At 46.0% G+C, this 24,287-nt stretch overlaps 1 protein-coding gene across 1 annotated transcript in view; it reads right to left on the bottom strand.

Annotated features, from left to right (window-relative positions):
• Window positions 1-1,163: 1,163 nt before the first annotated feature.
• DZANK1 (double zinc ribbon and ankyrin repeat domains 1) overlaps window positions 1,164-24,287 on the bottom strand; it is a 39,596-nt gene continuing 16,472 nt past the window's right edge. Inside the window, exons 8-21 of the mRNA XM_058679491.1 lie at window positions 24,004-24,121; window positions 22,572-22,685; window positions 21,309-21,401; window positions 17,845-17,967; window positions 17,007-17,147; window positions 15,283-15,490; window positions 12,484-12,587; window positions 10,349-10,423; window positions 9,299-9,395; window positions 8,862-8,962; window positions 7,719-7,799; window positions 6,146-6,273; window positions 2,095-2,169; window positions 1,164-1,727 (exon numbers count right to left, since the gene is read on the bottom strand). Coding sequence (XP_058535474.1) covers window positions 1,556-1,727; window positions 2,095-2,169; window positions 6,146-6,273; window positions 7,719-7,799; window positions 8,862-8,962; window positions 9,299-9,395; window positions 10,349-10,423; window positions 12,484-12,587; window positions 15,283-15,490; window positions 17,007-17,147; window positions 17,845-17,967; window positions 21,309-21,401; window positions 22,572-22,685; window positions 24,004-24,121 — 1,630 coding nt within the window. The 3' untranslated portion in view covers window positions 1,164-1,555. The remainder of the gene's footprint in view (window positions 1,728-2,094; window positions 2,170-6,145; window positions 6,274-7,718; window positions 7,800-8,861; window positions 8,963-9,298; window positions 9,396-10,348; window positions 10,424-12,483; window positions 12,588-15,282; window positions 15,491-17,006; window positions 17,148-17,844; window positions 17,968-21,308; window positions 21,402-22,571; window positions 22,686-24,003; window positions 24,122-24,287) is intronic.

Genomic DNA, 24,287 nt, shown 5'->3' with positions numbered 1-24,287 from the left:
GAGAGGAGAGCTGAAGGGCAGTGATTTCACCAAATCGAGGGAGGTGATGTAGGCTAAGCCAGTGGTTTCAGAAGCAAGGGGGAAGACAAGGAACCAGGAACAGCCTAGAAGATGCGAGCCACAGGGCTTGATGAGGGGATGTGAAGCGGGAGGAAGAGGAGTTGAGCCCTAGGCAGCTTGGGTGCCGCTGCTAGCTAGATGAGACAAGAGGCATGGCTGCAGGACTGGGCATACAAGGCATGGGGCCAGGGACACGAGGTCTGGGGCTGGGGATATGAGATGGCCATGAGGCTGGGGACATGAGGCACAGGACCCCATTGGACATGAGGTACAGAGCTGGGGACATGAGGCATTGCTGTGAGGCTGGGGACAAGAGGCACAGAGCCAGAACACAAGGCACAGGGATAAGGACACAAGGCACAGGCAGGGGACACGAGGCATGGGAGCTGGGGACACGAGGCATGGCTGTGGGACCAGGGACATGAGGCATGGCTGTAGGGCTGGGGACATGAGGCACGGGGCTGGGGACATGAGGCACGGGGCTGGGGACAAGAGGCCCAGGGCTGGGGACATGAGGCCCGGGGCTGGGGACATGAGGCACGGGGCTGGGGATATGAGGTACAGCTGTAGGCTGAGGCTCACCCCCATAACAAACAGAGCGAGCCTCATCAGAGGGACTTCCTCACTCCCAGCTGCCAAGGCTCTCTCTAGTTTTTAACTCATTGTCTAAGGGGGGGGGGAGGGGGAGGCTTGTGTTCCTGATTCTGCACCCCTGTCCAAATTGCAGACAGGACCCCCTCCCCCGAAAAAAAAGAAATAAAGAACAGATAGTGAGTACTCAATTAGTTATTCTAAACTACTAAATATCCTATGAGGGACTCTGCAAATCCAGCATTACCACCCAGAGATTGACACAACTATATGAAGGAAGAAGGAGGCAAAATTGCACATTTCTGCAAATAGTTTATTCCAGGCTGATTTGTCCATCAAAATCAAGCCAGGCTAATAGGAAAATTGATGAGTTCAACATACAAAAAAATAAATGTTTAAGTAAGCTATGTATTACTTTGAAGCCACCAGAAAAAAAAACACAGAAACATGTGCTAAGCATTACATGTATTTCTGTTTGGCATCACTGTACTGTACATGCACATGTACCACATTCCGCACAGGGATGTGCATATCTTGGAAGGCCACCGCTGGCCCTAGTGACACTAGTGCTGCTAAGGAGGGAAGTGGTGGCTGGGGAACAGGCACAGGAGGGCCACTTCACTGCCCAGTGCTTGATGCATTTTAGCTTTGAATCATATGTGATTGCCATCTATTGAAAAATAAAAACTAAAAAAAAACAAATCCCCCTGAAATCCGATAACCATTAAGTACATGAAGTTCTCCACAATTCAGAGTATATTGGGTGCTGCCCACGTGGTACTAGTGATTTATGCTGTCATACAGCTTTAGAGGAAAAAAAAAATCTCATGTACTCCTTGCAACCTTGATACCCGACTTCAGTTAGACCCTTAGCAAGAACTGGATGGATGTGGGCACGAAGACCTCAGGGCGCCTGGTCATCCAGGCTGAGTTTCCTGTGTTGCTTCACGTGGTCCTTGAGATCTTGGCCAGACTTAGTGGCAAGCAGCGAGGTGATGAGGTCGTCCCCAGTTTCCAGCGCCAGGTCGTAGGCAGTCTGGCCTTGTGTGTTCTTCTTTCTGACGCTTGCGTTGCATCTACAAAGGGAATGGAGACATGGAGGCGCAAGTGAGTACCTGGGCATATGACCTTAGGACCTGCTCTTCCCGCCTCAGAGGCCAGCTCGGGCCCTGTCCCGGTCCTACCTCAGGCGCCACTCTATCCTCAGACCTTCGGAGGGGCTCTCTACCTGGTCCCTGGCACCCACTGCATCAGAACCCTCCAACCATGTGTGCCTCATGGGGATCACACTTCAATGACCGGTGTTTGGGAGTCATGGTGGCATGGTAGTGCTCATGCGCAGGGACAGCACCTCAGGAACTGGGGTTCCTCTCTGAGATCATCCAGGCAGTGAGGGGACGTGGCTACAGCCCTGGGAAGGCCACCAGAGGCTGGGGAACATACCCCAGCAGCGTGACGACACTCGCCCTTCCTGCCAGGCCAAGCAGAGCTGCCTCATGGAGAGCAGTATTCCGGAGCCTGTCAGAGGAGGGGAAAGAAAATTCCTGGGCAAATGGAAGAAGCCACCCAATGGGGACTTGGTTTGGCTCACTGACCTATTTAACTAACCTAGGGAAAAAACCTCAAGTCTCCCCTCTTTGCCCACACCCCCGGGGGAACACTGTGAAGCTGGGTGAGCGATGCACTATACAGAAGGTGAGGAGTCTACAGACACGCTCAGCTCTTCATGGGAGGGACCTGCGGGGATCTGGTGCTGGGGGACCCCTTCAGCTGCTGAGCTCCACTGGGTCTACAGAGATCCCACTTGCCCAATGCACTCCTCACTCCGCATATGGGTGGACAATGGAGAATGCAGCACCCAGCAGGAAAGCCAAGAGACACAGCACAAGATACTTAAAGTGAGCCACAAACCTAACTGGAGTCCTCAGAATGACTGGAGACAATACAGCACAAGATGAGGCTATGACAAAGGAACGAGCCAACAAAAAATGCCTTTTAGAAAGTAAAGATGTGACTGTTGAAATCAAAATTATTCAGTGCAAAGGATGACAACATAGTTCCAAATATCTAAAACAGAAAGAACAAAGGATGAAAAGCGTGAAAAAAGTAAGGGATTAATTCAAGCATTCTGCTTACCAAGTAGTAGTCATAGAAAAAGAAAATAGGGAAAAAAATGGAAATGGAAAACAGAAAGGAAATGCCAAATGGATAATAGGAAGATTTTTTTTCTTGAGGTGAAAAAAGACGTAACTTTTACATTTTTAAAATTGGGGTTTGAAAGGCAGAGAGACACAGGTCTCTCCCATGGGTCCCTTCCCAAACGTAGCAGTCAGGAGTCCGGAGCGCAGCCCACTCTCCCATGTGGGCAGCAGCAACCCATTTGCAGGAGTCTGGCGTCTGGAGCAGAGCGGGGACTCAGATACGAGGTGTGGGTCCCCCAGATGGTAGCTTAACCACAATGCCAAACAAGTGCCCCCAAGACATGACTTTCATGCTCAAAGGACCAATTAGTGGAATGAAAAACAGCAAAATTTCATGGCAGAAAGGGTCACTGTTCTCTAAAAACCACACGAATCAAACAGGCCACAAACGCATGGATGTCCTCCAGGATTCTCGCAGACTAGGGATCAACAGATCAAGGCTTTCCAGAACTCGAGGGCATGATCTCAAATACTGAAATTATCGGTCAAATTATTCATCAAGTGTGAAGGCAAAACAAAGTCATTTTTAGACATTTTAAGGATTCAGAACATTCCTGGCTACATACCTTTCTGAAGAAATTATTCAAAGCTATCCTCACACCTGACAAAAGTCAAAACCAAAAAGAAAAACTTGGAAAATAACTACAGGTAGATTCCAATGCAAATGAATTTTATGACAATCATAAACCCTGATGATAATAGCAGAATCTGCACAGAAGTGTTCTCCAAGAAGAATACGTCTAAAAAGAATAGTGATGAAGAAAAGCAAGAGACCCGGTAGCCGTAGGGATGTGGTGAATGCAAAGACAGTAAAATGTGACATGATGCTGAATGATTTATGGAATATAAAGCAAATCTATTTGCCATTTCCACCACGAAAATTCCACCTTGAGTGGCCACACAAAGGAAAACGTAATCCTAGCACACTATTTGGTTCGGCAGTAAAAATATTTAAGTAGCAGGCCCGGCGCAATAGCATAGCAGTTAAAGTCCTCGCCTTGAATGCCCCAGGATCTCAAATGGGTGCTGGTTCTAATCCCAGCAGTCCCGCTTCCCATCCAGCTCCCTGCTTGTGGCCTGGGAAAGCAGTCGAGGACGGCCCAAAGCCTTGCAACCCTGCACCCACGTGGGAGACCCGTAAGAGCTCCTGGGCCTGGCTTTGGATTGGCTCAGCTCCAGCTGTTGCAGCTGCTTGTGGGAGAGAACCATTGGATGGAAGATCTTCCTCTCTGTCTCTCCTCCTCTCTGTATATCTACCTTTCCAATAAAAATAATAAATAAATCTTAAAAAAAACCTAAGTAGCGATTATAATGTAATTATCCTTTGTGGCTTTCAGCTGTTGGAATCAATGTCTGACAAAGAACAGAGGTCTACATGATGTTATTATAAGTGAGTTAACTGTGGCCAACTCCGGAATAAGGAAGTGTACACTATCAGAAGGTGTGTGGTGGAGGGGTAAGGACAGGTAGAAGAACTGGTCAGAAGCACTAAGATCATCTTTTACGTGTAAGGCAGCCAAGAGATATTATTGAAAAATGAAGGTAAAAATGTGGGTTTAGGCATATTGTTATAGTTATGACAGTAATCTTAGAAGGAACTAAATATAGTAACAGAATGGTCACAACAAGAAAAGCAGGATGGAAAAGATCACCATCATAAACCCTTGTGCTTAAATGCTGTAAGAAAAGTGTGTTTTTATATTCTAAAAACAAAGTGGGGCCAATTATTGTGCGATAAAGGATAAAGATTGCCACCTGTGATGGTAGCATCCCACAGGGGCACCAGTTCAAATACCTGGCTGCTCTGCTTCTGATTCAGCTCCCTACTAGTGCATCTGGATGGCCCAGGTACCTGTTCCACTGCACCCATGTGGGAGAGCCGGATGAAGCTCCTGGCTCCTGGTTCCTGCCACTGTGGCCATCTGGGAAGTGAATCAGTAGATGGAACTGCTCTCTCCTCCTTTCTGTCTTTCCCTCTCTCTTTCAGTAACTCTGCCTTTCCAGTAAAAATAAATCCTTTTTAAAAAGTATACTTTAACATACAATAAGGTAGTACTGTTTTCATTAAAAATCATGGTAATATAAGCATGGATAAATGAAGAACTTGACACAAGATGATGAATGTAAGCCCTGAAGAAACTTGAATAAATTCCAGCCGTCAAAGCTTTCTATTAACATGTAAAACATTTTGATATAAAATAAACCTAAAGGAGGAGGTTAGCATCTATTGATGTAGTTGTCCTTTGGGGCAGAAGCTTATTAAAATACACACAGAAGAATTAACATGGGTCTTCTGTGTATAGACAAATTAAAAACAGAGAATAATAAAAGTCTGGCAAAAATGGCTGTATGCCTTGCTACTCAGCTCTCATCTCAGTAAGAACTGATCTTGTTAAGAGTTTAGGAGGCAGCAGTGCTGGATGCCTGCCACATCCCTATAAGAAAGAATTCTGCTTCAACAACTTGGTCAGCAGGAAACGAGAGTCAACATGAACGACCCATATCTAAGCTTTCCAACTCAGGTTTTCCAAGTCAGTAGCAAAGGAGCTACAAAAGAATCCTAAGGTGTCATGAGGCGGTGCTGAACCAAGACTGGGACAGTCACAGAGCCTTCAACATGATTCAGAGCATGGGTGCATTTCCATGGGGAATACACCAGAACCTGTCTTAGCACCGTTTTCAACAGTTCAAGGATCTATGACTTTATACAAGTATAAACTGGGGGATGGCACTGTGGCATAGTAGGTTAAACTTCTACTTGGGATGCTGCTATCCCATATAACACCAGTTCATGCCCAGGCCTCTCCACTTCCCATCCGGTTCCCTGTTAATAGCCTGGGAAAGCAATGGAAGATGGCCCAAGAGCTTGGGCACCTGCCACTCATGTGGGCACCTGCCACTCACTTGAAAGAAGCTCCTGGCTTCAGGCTGGCCTGGCCTTTGCCATTGCAGCCATCTGGGGAGTGAACCAGCATACAGAAGGTCCCTGGCTCTCCCTCTCTCTCTCTGTAACTTTGCCTTTCAAACAACTAATTTTTTAAAAAGTATACATTGGTGAGTTAACAAGATGTAACATCATTCATAAAAGCTATGTTAGGTAACCATGGCACATTTAAAATGTCCAAGTTTTGGAAGACAGAAGCCATTATGCCTCTTATGAAGGCAAAATAGCTTTAAGTGGCTTCCTAAGTGGTTCAGGCTGACCGGGTTGAGAGTGTGTAGACTGAGCCCCCGAGCGGCAGGTGGCACCACACGCTGCCATGGTTCCTTCCGCCTTCCACATGTCCACTCACGGTCCCCACTGCTGGTCGACGTCTGCTCCCCTCTGCACCAGGACCGGGATTGCTTCATGATGCTTATTGACAACAGCCACGGTGAGAGCAGGTCGTTCATCCTCATCACTGCAGTTAGGGTCTGCTCCCTGTGGCGTAAGGAAAAGGACAAACATGGCCTGAGGCCCCGCACTCCATGGGGACCAGCCGTTACCCTCCTGAGTGCAACAGGACATCCTATTACTGAGATAATGACATGAAATAGATTTTAGAGCAAAGAGGAGTGGGTAGTATGGTGCAATGAATTGAGCTGGTGCCTGGGAAGCCGCTATCCCCAGTCAGAGGGCCACTCTGCTACCTATCTGGTTTCCTGCTGAAGTGCCTGGAAGACAGTGGATGATGGCTCTGCAAGAACTCAGTCCTGACAGCTATGTGGGAGACCCAGATTGAGTTTTAGGCTCCTGGTTTTAGCCTGGCCCAGCCGTAGCTGTTGTGGACATTTGGGGAGTGAATTGACAGAAGGATAAAGCTCTCTCTCTCTCCTTTTCTATCAACTTTTTCTAATAAAACACGCATATATTTTTTAAAGAAAATCAAAGGAGAGGAAAATCAGGAACTGCAAAGTCAAGCCTACGATGGTCCAGGTTGCCAGTCACCTTGGAGACAGAACTTCCATTCTCTGCAACAGAAGAGGTAGGTACCCTGACAGCCTTGCTTCTTCAGAAAACCCAGGCTTGGGCCCGGCCCCATGGCCTAGTGGCTAATGTCCTTGCCTTGAACACACCAGGATCCCATATGGACGCCAGCTCTAATCCCGGCAGCTCCATTTCCCATCCAGCTCCCTGCTTGTGGCCTGGGAAAGCAGTCGAGGACGGCCCAAAGTCTTGCAACCCTGCACCCGTGTGGGAGACCTGGAGGAAGTTCCAGGCTCCTGGCTTTGGAATGGCACAGCACCAGCCACTGTGGTCATTTGGGGAGTGAATCATCGGACGGTACCTCTCTGTCTCTCCTCCTCTCTGTATATATCTGACTGCCAATAAAAATAAATAAATCTTCCAAAAACAAAACAAAAACAAAAACAACCCAGGCTCAAGGTCTCATGGGCTCATGAGTCAGGGACTCTATCCAGCTTCCTCCATGCAGTTCACATGTGCCTGTCTGCTTATCTTTTCCACTACAGAAAATATTGGCATGGACCTTGAGCAGAGGTTAAGCTGCTGGTGAAAAAACCCTCATCGCATATCTCAACACTGGAATTCAATGTCCAGTGCTGGCTCTTGGTCTAGATTCCAGCTTCCTGGTTCAAAAAGTCAGATTCCTGCACACACAGGAGGCCCTGATGAAGGTGCTGACTGCGGGCTCAGTGCAGGCATCTAGGGAACAAAGCAGCAAGTGGGAACTCTGTCCCTTTCTCTGTCTCTCAGATAAACAAATTAAAACTTTAAAAAGTGACAATCAATGGAAAGCTTTTGTCAAGCCATTTATTGCATTCCCAGTTTTCACTAGTGGCAGCACCGTGTCGCCAGTCAACACAGAGGGGCAGATGGGGACCCAGCCTGCCCCCCATGGAAGGCCGCAATCTGGCCACACTCACCTCATCCAGCAGCTGTTCAACCACAGGCACTCTCCCTTCCCCTGTCGGTCCCACTTCCTTCAGCAGGAGTCTGTCTTCTGGCTGCAGGGTCAGAAAACACGGTCACTGCCACCACCTGAGGCCCAGCACTCAAGGCAGAGGCTTCTGCTCCTTGGTCAGCGGCCCCATCAACAGCTGATCTCTAAGCTGCAGGGACTGGTGGGTCTGTGTGTGCCCTTGTGAGTGTGTGTATGCGCATAGATTTCAACAGCCCATAGCACCAACATGCACGGCCTTGGGCAAGGACCCTACGACACTGCCTCAGTTTATAAAGGACAAAGGATGCTATGGGAAACTTCACAAAAATCACAAAACCCAGCAACTAGCTCTCTTATACAAATTCCTAGAGAAAGCAACCAATTGTAACCAAAGGTGCATGTTGCATTCTCTGTTGGAGGCCAGCCTCAAGAGGACAGGTGCTCACAAAGATGCTGCTTCCTGGCTGTGTCTGCCCTGCCCCCTACTGCCTCAATCTGATGACTGGCTTGGAACAAGTTCCCCTAATTAGTAAGCCTCAGGAGAGGTCTTGGGGTGTGTGTGTTTGTGTACGTGTGCACACACACGCTTGTTTATACTGAATCCCATTCCTTATGGGAAAACGTACTATGTCAGCCTCATTAAGGCTGTGTTCTACTCTCATCACCTAGAACTGTGCCTGTTGTTTGTGCTCAAAAAATGATGGTTGAAGAGCCAGCACCAAAACGTAGTACAGCAAGCCCCAGCCTGCAGTGCCAGCACCTTAAGTCCTGGCTGCTGCGCTTCCCATCCAGCTCCCTGCTATTGTGCATGGGAAAGCAGTGGAGGATGGCTCAAGTCCTGGGACCCCTGCACCCATGTGGGAGACCTGGAAGAGGCTCCTTGCTCCTGGCGTCAGATCAGCTCAGCTCTAGCCAGTGTGTCCATTTAGGGAATGAATCAGTGGAGGGAAGGTCTTTCTTTCTGACTCTCCTTGTCTTTGGATAACTCTGCCTTTCCAATAAACATAAATAAATGCATTTTCTTAAGTAACAGGACATGAGATTTTATTCCTCCATTTAAGGCCAAAGCAAGCATTAAAATGAGAGGTTGAAGATGACAGTTGTCGGGAATGTGGCATGCACTTACTGCAAGCTGCTGCTTCTTCTCCCGGAATGCTTTGGCCTTACAGTTCCTCGCTCTCCTGGCTTTCTCCGCGGTGTCTGAGGCACTGTGGCTGTGGTCACTTACTGAAACGGCAGAGCCCAGGACCGAGGTGATGCCATGCCCACCCCACCCTCCTACACAGGGCTGCCCCCTGGGCAGTGCCCCTGCTATGTGACATTTGCTGTGTGGCTGAGCCTGGCAGGAAGGACTCCTAGGGCCACCCCTGCATTCATCAGCAGAGTTCGAGTGAGAAGGAAGAGAGGGACTGCAGTCTTGATGCCTGGAGAGCAGTCTCCCTGAGTTCTCTGAAGACTTCCAAAGCTCCCCCCGATTTCAGGCAAGCCACAGCAAATAAGAACCTGAAGCCAGAGGCATGACTGGGATGGCAACTTCCAAAGCACCAGAAGCATGCAACTCACCCAAGCTGGACCTGCTGCCACACAGCCTGTCAGCACCCTCGGGGACGGTGCTCAGGAAGTAGTCGCTGAACGCCACCGCCTTGCTGAGGTACAGGTTCTGGCCAATAAGGAAATTGAAGCACCATAAATGATGAGGCCGCCATGTCCCAACAGAGACTAGCATGTGCTCCTCTTTCTTAAACAGTAATTAATTGATTTGGAAGGCAGAGTTACAGAGAAAGTGGGAGATACACACAGCTAGAAAGAGAGAGAGAAGAGAGACAGAGATCACCCCGTGGATGGAGCTACAGTCACTCTTGACTTTCAACCACTGGCTCCTTCAGCCCTTTCCGCAGCTTCCCTCACTGCCATGTCTGGAAGGGCCTCCCTGATGCTCTGTCCCAGCTACACCAACAGAATTGTGGCACTTACTGGTCTCTGCCACAAGGTAGTGGTGTGCACTACCTGCTGAGTCAGATGGGGCCCAGGTTTCTCTTCCAATATTAACATCTATTTTAACATCAATATTAACATCTATTCTAATATTAACATCTGTGCTGGGCACAGAGCCACGGATTAATGACAATTTTTCTTTGCCTTCTTTGCCCATCTTCTCAACCTGCTAGTTATTGATCTGTCTCTTCCAACATGTCTGGTGCAACAAAAACTCTAATATAAAGTCATCACATTTGCAGGCTCTGTGGCAATGCCCCAGCCAGCATGGGAGAATAAAGAGAGACATGGTCACAAAGTCTGGTTTATTTTATGTAAGACAAGTAAATTAAGGTGCATATGAACAATCATTTTCCTCACTCTTTCCCCAAATCTGTTGCGTCACAGACAGACTGTCCACTAAGTATAAACAAACCTGATAATTCCTGCTGTTACTACATCTTTCTGAACCTGAAACCTGACTTCTCTGGAGCTTTAGCTCCTTTATTTACCTAATGCTATGAAATTAACTGCCTACTGATGAGTTTCCTAATATTTGATACTTTTCTTTTTGAGGAGAAGCATTTTTATAAATTGTAAATCAGATAGCAAATGAGTAGTTGCGAAAGGTTCACTTACCTTGTTTGAGACTTGAATATAATTCAGTCTGATGCTAACTTCACAACCATCTTCGTGGACAGTAGCAGAAACAAGCTTTTAAAAAGAGTTTGAAATAGAATTCACAACTGTGGGCATGGGACTCATTGAACAACAGCCTAGGAACAATGAGAAGTTAAGCCCTAATTTAATCAAATATTTGATTAATGCAAAAACAGGTATGGAAAGAAAAACAGAGGTGAGGAAAAACTTGATAAGTAGTAAGTAGTAAAGTGACAGATCCAAAGCCAGCTACAACTATAACTCTTTACTAATTAAAAATGAACTAAATTCTCCAATCAGAGGGCAGGGACAACAGGACTGGGTAAAAAGGCAAATTGAAATGTATACTTTGTTCAAGAGGCACACTCTAATCAAATCCCATGATTGGAACCCATCACTTCGGGAAAGGTGTCCTGAAGGGTGAGGTAGAGGCCTTGGCAATTAAGAAGTATTACAGCTGAGCAGCTTTGTCAGTGGACGGAGGAATCCACATGCAACCAAAGGGAAGCAAGTGCCTGGAGGAAGAGTAGGATGCAGAACACGCTAGGGGCCATACAGTCTCTGCCCTAAATACTCGGACCAGACAAGGAAAATAAGTAAACAAATGGGTCGAGCCATGGTCTAATAAAACTCTACTGATGGAACCAGGCAGCAGGTCTAATCTGGGAAGTGAGTTGGCTTAAACAGGAATCAGACAGGCTGATTTTAAAATGTTCCTTCTAGTCTTGTGACAGAGGATAGGTCCTTTTTGTCTGCAGAGTGGTGATGCAGAGTTCTCTCAATTACAGTGGTGTAGTACCGAAGGGTGGGGATTTGAGGTCTTCCAGAACCTTCTCCAGATCCAAAATCCCCTGAAATCTAGCGGTGTAGTCCTGGACAGGTGGCCAGACCTATCTGAGTCCCAGTTTTCCTGCGTTTCAATAAGGCTGTTCTGATTATCCACTTCAGCTTAGCTGTAGTGGCATTAAACTGCCACTTGGTGATGCTTGTGTCTTTTTTTTTTTTTTTAAGATTTATTCATTTTATTACAGCCAGATATACACAGAGGAGGAGACAGGAAGATCTTCCATCCGATGATTCACTCCCCAAGTGAGCCGCAATGGGCTGATGCGCCAATCCGATGCCGGGAACCTGGAACCTCTTCCGGGTCTCCCACGCGGGTGCAGGGTCCCAATGCATTGGGCCGTCCTCGACTGCTTTCCCAGGCCACAAGCAGGGAGCTGGATGGGAAGTGGAGCTGCTGGGATTAGAACCGGCGCCCATATGGGATCCCGGGGCATTCAAGGCGAGGACTTTAGCCGCTAGGCCACGCCACCGGGCCCCAATGCTTGTGTCTTTATTCCTCAAATTGAGGCCTCAGCTGAGAAGACCTCAGTTGCCACAAGTGGCTGGACACGGAGGGGCTGGAATGACCCACACAGAGCCAGGCCACTCACCTGGCTCCTGAGGTGGGATGATTCAAGGACCGGCTTCCTCTGTGGCTATAGACAGGTGCACCCGTGACCATGGTGGCTTTGGCTTCCCACAGGGAATAGCTGGGCTGCATGAGGACGTGTTACACAAGAGGAAGCCACGCAACTTTAGGTGGGCAAGTCTTGGAAGTCCTTTAGCATCATTTTCAACATATTCTCAGTTGGTCACAAGCCCATCCAGATTCAAGGTGAGGGGGCATAATTTCCTCAGCAGAAAATCTGTGACCATTAAAAAAAAAACTGCCCTGAAGGTGATACTCCTTCCTTATAGTGTTGCTATGAAGCCTTAAGTGACAATGATGAGTGCACCATTACATGGTAACTTTTACGATAACTGTTGGGTTATATATAAATGGTGTATGTTTTAAATACACGATTTGATGGAACTGCTCTGGGTCTTTCAGCTCAGACCACCAGGATTTCTACAACACAAGACATTCAGAACCTTACTGCCTCAGGTCAGGTGCCCTGGAAACAGACCCAGAGACAACTCGTGTGTGTGTGTGTGTGTGTGTGTGTGTGTGTGTGTGTGTGAGATTCACAGTGGCAAAGCTCAGCAGAGAGAACTATAAGGAAATGTGGCAAAGCAGCCAAGCAAGGTGGAATCTGGACACTCTGGACTGGACATCTCGGCGTACCCACCTTTCCCATCCTGGGTTCTGCGATCAAGGCCCGGAATTCAGGGTTGTTCTGAGCATAAGACCTGAGGTGGGCAGAGATGTGATCCACCTGCTTTCGCCAGTATCCTAAAAAAAGAAACAAAAACAAGCCATACAGATAATTCTTCTGAGGCTAGGAAACGAAGGTGCTAGCCTGGGACACACATTCTCAGCTTACTGTCCTTTATCAAACACTGTGATGATTTTTTCCTTACTAATCCTCAACTATGTACAGGAGTAAGTTCCATTTCCTGCCCCTGACTCCTTGTTACATTTGGTAGCCACAGATTATCAGATTCTCAAAAGAAAACACTTTTACTGCTACACATCAAGTCTTTTCTTTTTACATCATTCTATCCCATACACAACTTGCGTCATTCTTCTTTTCCCCCAAAATATTTCATGTACAGTTTGAATTTTTGCCAAATCTGCACATCCCAATCAATATACAGAATAGTTCTACCACTCTAGAAAGTTCCTGTGTGCCCCCTTTCTGTCTACATGGGGTTTAAAACACATGTAAATCGGCTGGCACCATTTAAATGATGCAAGGGACTTCACATGAGCCTGGCTACCCTGGCACCTCCCAGGCTGGTGGAAGTACACTGCACTGGAGCCAGCAACCTCCTTTGCCTCCTCACTACTCTGTGGTCACCCAACCCCGCAAACTCTCCTCCCAGCATTTTCCATCTGCATTGGGTAAATCCATAGATCCAAAGGAGCCAACTAGAAGAAGGAATAAAGTTAACAAAACTACAAGAACTGAGGCTCTGGAAGCTGCATGCCTGCAGGAAAAAGAGCTAAACAAATGGGAAGTATATTCCATGTTCATTAACTGACGATTAAGTATAGTTAATATGGCAACACTTGTCCCTAGGTTCAACACAATCTGTCATATCTCAACTGGATTTATTTATTTAGAAACTGGCAACCTAATCCTAAAACTCACATAACAACTCTAAGACCCAGAACAGCCAAAATAATCTTGAAGAAGAGCAACAAAGGTACAAAACTTAGTCATCTTCACCTCAAAACAAACTACAGAGTAGCAAAAACCAATCATGTGGTTCTGGACTCAGAACAGAAAGTAACTCACGGTATTTACAGTGAACTGATTTTTGACAAGGATGCAAAGACCCCTCAGGGAAGAATGAAATATTTTCTCAACAAATAGTATTGGGACCAGTGGCCAGCCATATGCAAAAAAATGAGGGTGAGCTCTTCACAGTCTCACCTGCGTGTCAGAGTTAAAGCCATAAGCCATAAAATTCTTAGAAGAAAAGTTGGAAGTGAATACTTGTTACCTGGATTTGGTGATGAGTTCTTAGGTAGGATCCAACACATGAGCATGAAAGAAAATTCAGATAAACTGGACTAAATGATAATTTGGCATTTTCACGCTTTACAGGACACATTAAGCAGGTTCAAAGACAGTTTGCAAAATGATAGAAGATATTTGCAAGTCATGTACCTGGTAAGATTCTAGTTCCCAGAATAGGCAAAGCACGTCTACCTCTCAACAACAGAAAGACAACCAATCACCTTTAAACATGGCTCAAGTATTTGACAGAGTTCTCAAAAAATATATAAAATTTTAAATTTATGTATAAATATATTTCTATATTTGTATTTAAAATATAGATATTCTGTGTATATATACACATATGTATACACACATATAGCTATATACATATTTACGCATGTATATTTAAGTATGTGTGTATATATTTAAAATATATTCTGTGTATATATGCTCATATGTATACACACACACAGAGCTATACACACATACAGAAAAGGTCCATAAAGCACATGTGAATTATGCTGGACATCATTAGCCTTCAGGGAAATGCTAACCAAGACTACAATAAGACACCACTTTGTGTTTACCTGCATGCCTATACCAAAGAGTTATATACTAACAAATGTTGCCAAGGGTATAGATGAATCAGAACCTTTGTACCCTGTCAGTCAAAATGCAAATCAGTGCAGCTATGTTGGAGAGCAGTCTGGCAGTTCTTTAAAAAGTCAAACTTACAGGCACCATATGACCCGGCCACTCTGCTTCTAGATAGAAAGCAGAGAGAGATGGGAATACATTCCCATGGAGAAGCACATATTCACAGCAGCATTATTCAAAACAGTCACACAGGAAATAGAAGGGAAATGTTCATCAGCTGAAGAATGGATAAACAAAATGGCACACTTGCGTGTTCATGCAATGGCTTGTTACTCAGAAACATGCCACAGCCAAGAAGAACCTTGAAAACATCACTGAACAAAGTGACTCTAGAGTGTGGGCTCCCATTTAGGAAGCATCTGGGATGGGCATGCCCATAAAGACAGGCTAGATCAGGGTCACCGGGCCCTATCATGGGAGATGGGACATGGGGAGGGATGGCTTGGAAGAGTCCAGAACTCACTTTTAGGGTGACGGCAGTGTTCTAGAAACTGTAGGGGTAATATTATCAAGTCATTAAATGGCACAGTTTAGGGTGGTGTCTTCTGCATTATATAAACAGTACCACCAGAAGAAGAGACGTTGGTGGACGGCAGTAACAATGTGCTTCCCAAAGTAGCAGAAACTCTGGCATGCGATGTGACAGACCACACCACAAAGCTACAACTAGAGCACTCAGACCTTAAAGGGCTACTGTTGACCCAAAGTAAACGGAGAAAAGGGAATGAGTTTATAATGATAAAAATAAACCGAAGAGGAAGAAAAGATGCAGTGTTCCTTCTAAGAAAGTGTGCACTTGCCGAAGGTGTCCTTCCTCCTCACCTCTGCCTGGGCTGACTGCCGTGAGCAGCGGCCTACGGTCACTCATCTTCTCCTGCCTCAGTTTCTCAGAGGCCAGCTCCCGTTCCTTGTTGGCCAGGAGCTTGCCAGACGGGTAGAACAAGCCAACGGTCTGTGTGCCCATGTCCTTCTTAGTGCCGGCATCAGGTGCAGGTGCAGGAACACTGAGGGGCAGCCAGGCATGCCGGGGCTGGGAGCAGGGCAGGAGGCATCAGATGAGCAGGACAGAATGAATCCTTCTCATTATGTATAGAAAACTCTTTAAATCACAATATCAACTCCCTTACAGTGCATGAATATGCCTTCTCTCTAATACTTATCAGTCTTCAAACTCTTACAGGGGAAAGATAGGAAGACATCTAGAAAGTCTTTGGCTAGCACAGAGAAATACATAAAAAGCTAACATGAGGGGCCAGCGCAGAAGCTCAACGGGCTAACCCTCCACCTGCAAGTACCAGCATCTCATATGGGCTCTGGTTTATGTCCTGGCTGCTCCACTTCCCATCCAGCTCTGCTTTATGTGCCTGGGAAAGCAGCAGAGGATGGCTAAAGTCCTTGGGCCCCCTGCACCCTTGTGGGAGACCTGGAAGAAACTTTTGGCCCCCAGCTTTAAACTGGCTCATCTCTGGCCTTTGTGGCCATCTGGGGTGGTAAGCCAGTGGATGGAAGATTTTTCTCTATATGTATCTCTGTCTCTTGGTAAATGTGCCTTTCAAATAAAAGTAAATAAATCTTTAATTTTTAAAATCTAACATGAAACCTGTTTGTAGTGCTTTGATTCTTCTGAAAACATTCATATCAGCTTGCCTAAAGCTGTGTCTAGCTGTTATAAAAGGCAGAAACAATCTTCCATGCCAAACAGATGTTCTCCAGAATATGGGGGCAATTCAAAAACATCCTGGAAAATGTGAACCCTAAGTGTAAACTTCAAGAATTTTGGCTGCCAAAATATGCTTATCTTTTAAAATTCAAATTTCCCACAAACTTTTATTAAGAGTCCTCATATATAAAAACAAGAGAAAATTTCTCAGAATGCTATGTAAGAAATTTAACAGAAATGGATTCTGTCCCAGGTGCTTAACAAGCCACATCTGGGGGATGCTTATTGGGTGCAGTGCTTGGGCTGTTGGAGTGCTTGGTTCAAGTGTTGATTCCTTGGCTTTTGATCCAGTTTCTTGCTGAAGTGCACCTTGGCAGGCAGCGGGTGACAGTGCAAGTACTTGGGTGTCTGCCACCCACGAGGCGACCCAGAGTGAACTTGGTTGGGACTCCTGGCTCAAGCCTGACTCAGCCCTGGCTACTGGGGACATCTGGAGAATAAGCTAGTGAATGGAAGATCTCTCTCTCTCTCATTCTTGCTCACTCTCTGTGTCTGTCTTGCTCTTTTTTCTGACGGTCTGCTTTTCAAATAAAATTAAAATAAGTTCTGAAACAATTTTTTAATTTCAAAAGCTCTACTTTTCCTCAGTGGTAATCCACTGCCTTGTACAAGTAATCAGACCTCCTTCTGCTACAGAAAATGCAGAGTATGTCACTGAGTGCTGAAGAAATCATTCAAGCACTTAGAAGCTACACACTTCTGTTTTCAAGCCACGTGAAGGGTTTCAGTGTGGCTCTGATGCTGGGTTGCTCCCTTCTGTAGAGCACACGTGCTCAGAACACATCTTCTCCCAGGGCCCCAGTTCTTTCTATCCAGGTGGTCTTACCTCAGAAAATGGGCGACTGCCATCCAAGCTAACTCTTGCCAAGGACTTCATGTAAATGCCACAGCAGCCACAGAATCGGGCAGACAGGTGATTGCTGGCCCCACATTTGGAGCACACAGAGTAAGCAGAGGGAATGCCAAGCTGGAAGACAAGAAAGCACGTGTAGGATCTTAATTATCCTTTTCCTACACCACCTCGTCTCTAGCTATCCAAACAACAGATGCCTATACTCCCTGATCCATCAATGCTTCCCTCTGGAATTTATCCTATGGATGGACAAGTACTCAAAAATAGGTAGCTCAGGCCATCCCCTGCCACTCCGTGGCTTTAGGAGAAACATTTGGAAATAACCCAAGCATCCAACTATAGGGGATAGCCTTAAAATATCACAGTACCTAGATACTGACAATGAAATACTATGAAGCCACTGAAAAGAATAAAGTGGTTAATAAAAAGAGATTGCGAAGTGTAAAGATTCGCTGGGCGTATGCAGTGAGCATCAGCTACTAAGAACACGCCACACAGTGGGGAACACTGGGACACAGAGATGAGTGGGACAGGAAGTCCTCCCCTGCATCTTTGATGCAGACATACATAAACAAAGCTGTCTTATTAAAGAGGTAGACAAACATGGCTCCTAAGAGAAGAAATGCCAATAGTTCAAGAAATGGGTGAAACACACTAAATCTCAGAGAAAGGCAAACCGAATGGCAGCGCGAGTCGGTTCTCTCTGGGTTCCTCGGGCAACAGGTGCAGGGATGGAAGGCACAGGAGTGGCCTCTGCAAGGCCACAAAAGAGCAGGGCCAGCACGGAGGTTTTCAGCACAAGGCGACCCACCGTGACTCCACACCAGTCGCAGAAGCTCGCCTGCCGGAGGTTCTGGCGACCACATTGGCAGCAGGAAGTGATCTCCCCTTTCGGAGTGGATGGGGGAGGGCCTTTATCTCCGTTGCACATCCCCTGGAGAAGAAAACAGCATTCACAGGCAGAGCCAGGGCCATGGTCTCCAATCCCCTCCTGCTCCTGAACCAAAACAAAGCAAGCCCTGGAAACGGAGCCATTTTTACGTGAAAATGTAAATTGGTGAAACCCATCCTGCGTCCCAACTCCTGATTACTGTGTTGTTAAAATAGGTTTTTAATGGCAAACAAAATTGCCAATCTGAATTTGTCTTCAGACCCTTTCTCAAAATGCAGCTACTATTCAAGTGGACTACTAATATATAACATTGCTTTAAAGAAAGAAAAGTTACCTTACCGCATCGTATTAATGCTGCCAAACAAAGACAAGACACAAACCTATCAGATGGACCAAGCACTGTTATTGCTATAGTACCTTCATTATAACATCTAAATTCTAACATCTAAACTCTGATATACCACTCACATGGAGACGCACAATTTTTAAAACACAGCCAGTTTTGCAATTGTGACTGTAACAGTTTTACTGATGAGACCCATAGACATCCATCATATGGATGAATAAGACTCAGAAAATGCCACCACTGACAGTTAATAAAATCCATCTAGATTATTTTTAACATTTGTGAAAGAAATCCAGAATGCTTGGCAATTTACTAAAATCTCTTAGCAAGACCATCCGAAGCCTAATCCCACAGTGGCTGCTGTTTTCTCCATTTATGTTCTCTGAATCTCACGGTCTCTCTCTTTGGTATCTTAGAAAATCACAGAGGGCAAGTTCATGATGGGAGACTGACTGCAAGTCTGGACTCACATGACTACACAGATGTTCAAACAACCATCAACAAAAGATTGCTCTCAACTTTAACTGTGATTTGACTCAGGAATACATGAGCTTTCTGATTACAGCTTGTTGCTAAGTTTTAAATCTCAGTTCTGAAAAAGGAACACATAGGAAGTTCTGGAAGCTAGCTACTTAAGAGACTATACAGGCATATCTTTTTTCCTTCTGGAAATAACAATCACACCCATGGAGAACACAACTAAAAATCTGCTCATGCCATGTGGGGACGTACATGGAAAGAAGGATGGGAGTTGCACAAATGTGTCCCGCTCCCTGTGGTTTCCAGCTACCCATGATCTGCATGGTACCCTGGAAGGAAGGGACCAAAGGCAGTATTTCCAGCCTAGAGACGTGACAGTTGCAGCTAGGCTTGGTGGCTGAAGAGCTAGGGAGACACCGAGAAAAGACAGACACAGAGGGACCCTCAAATCCTGGGGGGGGGGGCTGACATCTCTTACAGACCCCAGAACACTCAAAGAAGCTCAGTCAAAAACATCTGGTTGGAGACTAAATGACTGAGACCAAGATTTCTGTCTTAGTTTGTGGGATTCGAGCTTGAAGCCCAGCACTGTGACTGTTCAACTGTGATATCTGTGAGTTCTGTTGCTGTTCTCTAAGGATTGTTTAGCAGGGCCGTGTTTGTTTTGTTGTGGCTGGAAATAATAATCTATGCCTGATTTCAGGAGAACTACAAGCAACCAGAAATCCTAGAATAAAATGAGCTGAATCTGAGTCTAAGAAGAATCAGACAGGGACTGGTGGGGCAGCGGGTTTAGGCTGCCACTTGCAAGGTCAGCATCTTGTATCAGGGTTCAGGTTCAGGTCCCCATACTCTACTTCTGATCTGCTAATGTATCTGGGAATTATGGCACAGTGCCTGGAGTTTTTGGCGCCTGGAGTTTCTGGCGCCTGGAGAATGGAGTTTCTGGCGCCTGGTTTTGGCCTGGCCCAGACCTGGCTGTTACAGCCAGTGGATGGAGTTCTCTGTCTCTCTTTCTCCCTCCCTCCCCTCCTTCTCTCCTTCTTCCCTTCTGCCTTTCACATAAACTTACAAAATTTTTTTAAATTTATTTTATTTTTTTGTTGGAAAGGCAGATATACAGAGAGAAAGAGATACAGAGAGAAAGATCTTGCGTCTGGTGATTCACTCCCCAAGTGGCCAGAAACCAGGAGCTTCCTTCAGGTTTCCCACATGAGTTCAGAAACCCAAGCACTTGGGCCATTATCTGTTTTCCCAGGTGCAGTATCAAGGAGCTGGATGGGATGTGAAGCAGCCAGGACTTGAACCACTGTTAAGAGGGGATGTCAGCATCACAGATGGTGGCTTTACCTGCTATGCTGCAACACTGCCCCCCATCCCCCAAAAATAGTTTTTTGAACTCCACTGGTCTTCGACTGTCAGTGATTAGAACAACCTTAAAGAGTATCTTGTCCACAACCTTTGCATGGGTTGAATTGTGCCTCCCTCAAAAGAGACCCATTAAAGCCTTCACTAACCATCAGTACCTTATAAGGTGCTCTTATTTGCAAATAGGGTCTTTACAGAGGTCATCAAGTTAAAATGTGGTCCTAGGTGTGGATCCTGAGGCGGTGTGACTGACGTCCTGATAAAAGGGACATCTGGACACAGAAGTGGACACAGCTGCAAGGAAGGTGATGTGAAGACACAGGAGCATCTGGAGTGAAGGCCAAGGCAGAGCCGGGAGGGATGTCCCTCAAAGCCTGGGACAGAATGAGGTTACCAACAGCCAGAACAGATGGGGCTGCCAGTTCCTACCCCAGTACCTACGGAGCAAGCATGGCACTGCAATTACCCTGATTTCAGAATAGAGGCCACCAGCACAGAGGCGAAAGGCTTCTGTTGTCAGCCCTTTATTTCAGCAGAGCTAGGAAACTAGAACTCTCCCAGTTGACATGAGCCACATGGCACACACGACGCATTCACCTGAGCAACCTCTCCAACAGTAAATTCTAGAAAGAAGTGCCTGCTTTCCTTTTAAGCCATCTAGTAAAAACAAACAAACAAACAAAACCAACTTCTTCTTGGCACTGTTAGGCAAAGGCATGAGTCAATACGAAGTCATTTTAAAGTTTATCGGGCACATTGCATACACATAAAACAGATCATCTAAACCAAATCCAATCCCCATACTTCAACAGCATGTGCTCCTGTTTCATCATTTCAACAATCAACCTAAGAAATGAGTGGCTCCCAGGTTCTTGATTTCAAAAAGCAGCAGGTGCACACAATCAACAAAGATGTACCTGCCTCAACAAGAGCTATGATGGGCCCTGAAGGCTCTACTGGCCTCCAAGTAAAGCTCTAAAAAATGGTACAATTTTACTGCATCCTTTCAAAGTTAAGGCTGAGTGTATAAAGTCCTCTCCACACAGAGAAACATTACTTTCAGTTTACCATAAGCAGCTTTTTGTGGTCTCTCTCCTATGGATTGTATTTCTATGGGTCAGTAACAGAAATGTTATCAAACATTTAGTGACCACTAGAGACACAGGACTGGGCCACGCAGTCCACCTACCTCTCGTGACGAAGGCAGGACCTCCTCACACGTGACGCAGTATCTCAGGTGAGCGGGATTGCCCGTGCCACAACTATGGCAGACCGCTTTCTCCTGGACACAACAGAAACAGAAACACACACTCCATAACCGTGCAAAGCACCCTATCACAGCACCCAACCCTGAATACCCAATCAGCTTAGTAATGACCACAATCCAGTGTCAGACACACGAACACAGTTTTGAAAGAATTACGACTCCAAACAGACACACTTAAAGTATTCATGCAGTTTTGGGAGGACACATGGAAAATTTTATGTTCATTAGGTGCGGGCTTGTTTATTTTCCAGTGTGGGAAACTTCAGGGTCAGAAGGCTGTTGCTTTTGTAGTTTAAACAGGAAACAGAAAGACGCAGGACCAGCAGAGGTTTTTCTAGTAGGTGTATACAAGCAGCCTGGTTCTTTCCTCCGGGGGAATTGGTGTTAACCATGGACTTAAGTTTGTTATGTAGTTCCTCACTTGAAAATGGAAGGAGTGGAAAGACTGTGTGGGAAAGGGTATAAACGCTAAGTTCAACTTTCCAGACCAGGATCTGAGGGTTGTAGGTACAATACTGAAAAAACTTTTTTTTAAATTTCTTACTTATCAAACTCAACAAGCTGCAGCTCCTCCCAATCCAAACCTGACCTACTCCCAGATCTTTCTTGCAAAACACCCTTTTAAAAACTTCTAATTAATTAACACATTTTATTTTTTCAGAGTAGGTTTAGGTTCAAATAAAATTGCACAGAAATCACAGATGCTCACCCCACCACAGTCACCAAGATCCCCCCAGGGCTGGCATCCCATACTGGTGGTACATGTGCTTCAACTGACGACCCCACGCGGACCCTCAGTGTCAGCCACGGCCCATGGGCTACACCGGGGGGCTTTTGCCAAGCCCTCTTTAAAAATCATCCAACCCCAGCACTCCAGTTACTGGCTCAGGTTAACTGTGAAAATCTTGGCGTTGCTGGGAATTCTGATTTATTCCAACAGATTCTTACAGGGCAGAATACATAGCAATTTGTTCAGGAAATACATTCTGACACAGATCTCTTACTATTGGAAAGCTAAACCTTTGGTTGGGCGGTACGCCCTTCCCAAATGTTAGAATGGATTTCGTTCACAAAATATTGTTTTATCAACAGTTAGCCCACTCTTTTGGTTGCAGAAAGACCTAATTGTTAGATGTTAATTTCTAGGTATTCCACTAGTGTTTTTACAGAATGATACTTCTTTACCTTCAAGTGGAGGCTGGCCTGTGGCCGTAGCTGCGGTGTCAGGGGAGCCTCGCACACCACACAGATGGGAGTGTTCATGGGCACCAGGCTTCCGCACTCGGCACACAAGCCCATCTGCAGAGAGGAAAAGGCCAAGTCTGTCTCGGGATGTAAAAACAGAAGCTGTGGGTAGATTTCAGGATACGAAGATTCAACCTGCTTCTGTAAGGACAACTTTTCAAACAATTAGCTCATTTTATTTCTATAAAGAGTAAAATCTGTTGCCGAACAATGCCCCAGACTGGTGATACTGGTGTAGAACCCCCCCCCCCCAGGAGCCTGCCGAGACTTGCCGGGAAGCTGCTTACTGGCTGCTGGTGGGACTCCTCAAGAGGCTATCTCTGCAAAGCACAGGAGTTCAGCATGACTGACACCAAAATTGAGAACTCGCCATATTTGAATATTTTTCTTATTGATTATTTTGGTAAAACCAGCTTTCACTTAACATCACAGATCCCTTTGTAAATTGTTTTAATAAAATAAATTCCACCCCAAAACAACCCCATATTTCAAGTCCTTTTACAATAATGAATACACTGTAGTGAGCTTTCCATTTTTGGTAAGATAAATACTAAAATCAGTGGTAAGACAAACTCAATCATCAGATACACACAAATCAGCGCAAGCTTATACTTAAACGGAATTAGCCAATCTATAGCTTCTTTAGACAGAATGGTCCATCTCAGAGATATAAAAACATATGAAGGGCCCGGCAGCGTGGCCTAGCGGCTAAAGTCTTCGCCTTGAACGCGCTGGGATCCCATACGGGTGCTGATTCTAATCCCGGCAGATCCTCTTCCCATCCAGCTTCCTGCTTGTGGCCTGGGAAGGCAGTCGAGGACGGCCCAAAGCTTTGGGACCCTGCACCCATGTGGGAGACCAGGAAGAGGTTCCTGGTTCCCGGCATCAGATCGGCGCAGCACCGGCCCATTGCGGCTCACTTGGGGAGTGAAACATCAGATGGAAGATCTTCCTCTGTCTCTCCTTCTCTCTGTATATCCAGCTTTCCAATAATAATAATAAAATTTAAAAAAAAACATATGAAGATACACAGTAATTAGTACTTCTCTCCAATTATTTCTAGAACATGTTTTCTCATTACACCCAAAACCAAATAGGCAGGAAACAATTCTTCGTTCTTGTATTCTCCTAAAATTAAAAGATTTCACTCTTTGAGCCCTGCGAGTGCAGGGATACACAATGGAAACAGAATTGCAAATGTCTCCACTGTGAACTGGGAATCTAAATAGGAAGAGATGGATCCGGATCCGGCAGGAACACCTTCATCCAGGAGTCCTGGCTGTGGTTCCTGGGTACCTGGCGCTGTGGTAACTGCTACAATCGGTTATCAGAGAAGCCGCCGCATGATGTTTTTAAGATGTCTGTTGCTCACCTGGGCTCCTTCTGGGGGTGGGAGACGACAGCCCAATATGGGTGGGACAGGAGAGCCACATTCTTGACAGAAACGAGCAAAGGGATCAGGTGGGCGGGGGGCCAGGCAGTGGGCACACCTACAATGAGACAGTTCCTGGTTGGCTGTATTCTCAGTGCCTGAGAAGGCTGGTGGACACTGAAACGTGATCAAACAGTTCTTGAGACAAAGCGAAACCACTCCCAGTGGCTGCTGCATGACATCAACACGGTGTAGCCTTGGGGCTGAGCCTCTGGGTCCTGTAC

The sequence above is a fragment of the Ochotona princeps genome, chromosome 22 (assembly GCF_030435755.1).
Source record: "Ochotona princeps isolate mOchPri1 chromosome 22, mOchPri1.hap1, whole genome shotgun sequence".
Classification (NCBI taxonomy): Eukaryota; Metazoa; Chordata; class Mammalia; order Lagomorpha; family Ochotonidae; genus Ochotona; species Ochotona princeps.
The sequence above is the reverse complement of the archived record's forward strand: the minus strand, read 5'-3'. Positions and strand labels throughout refer to the sequence as shown.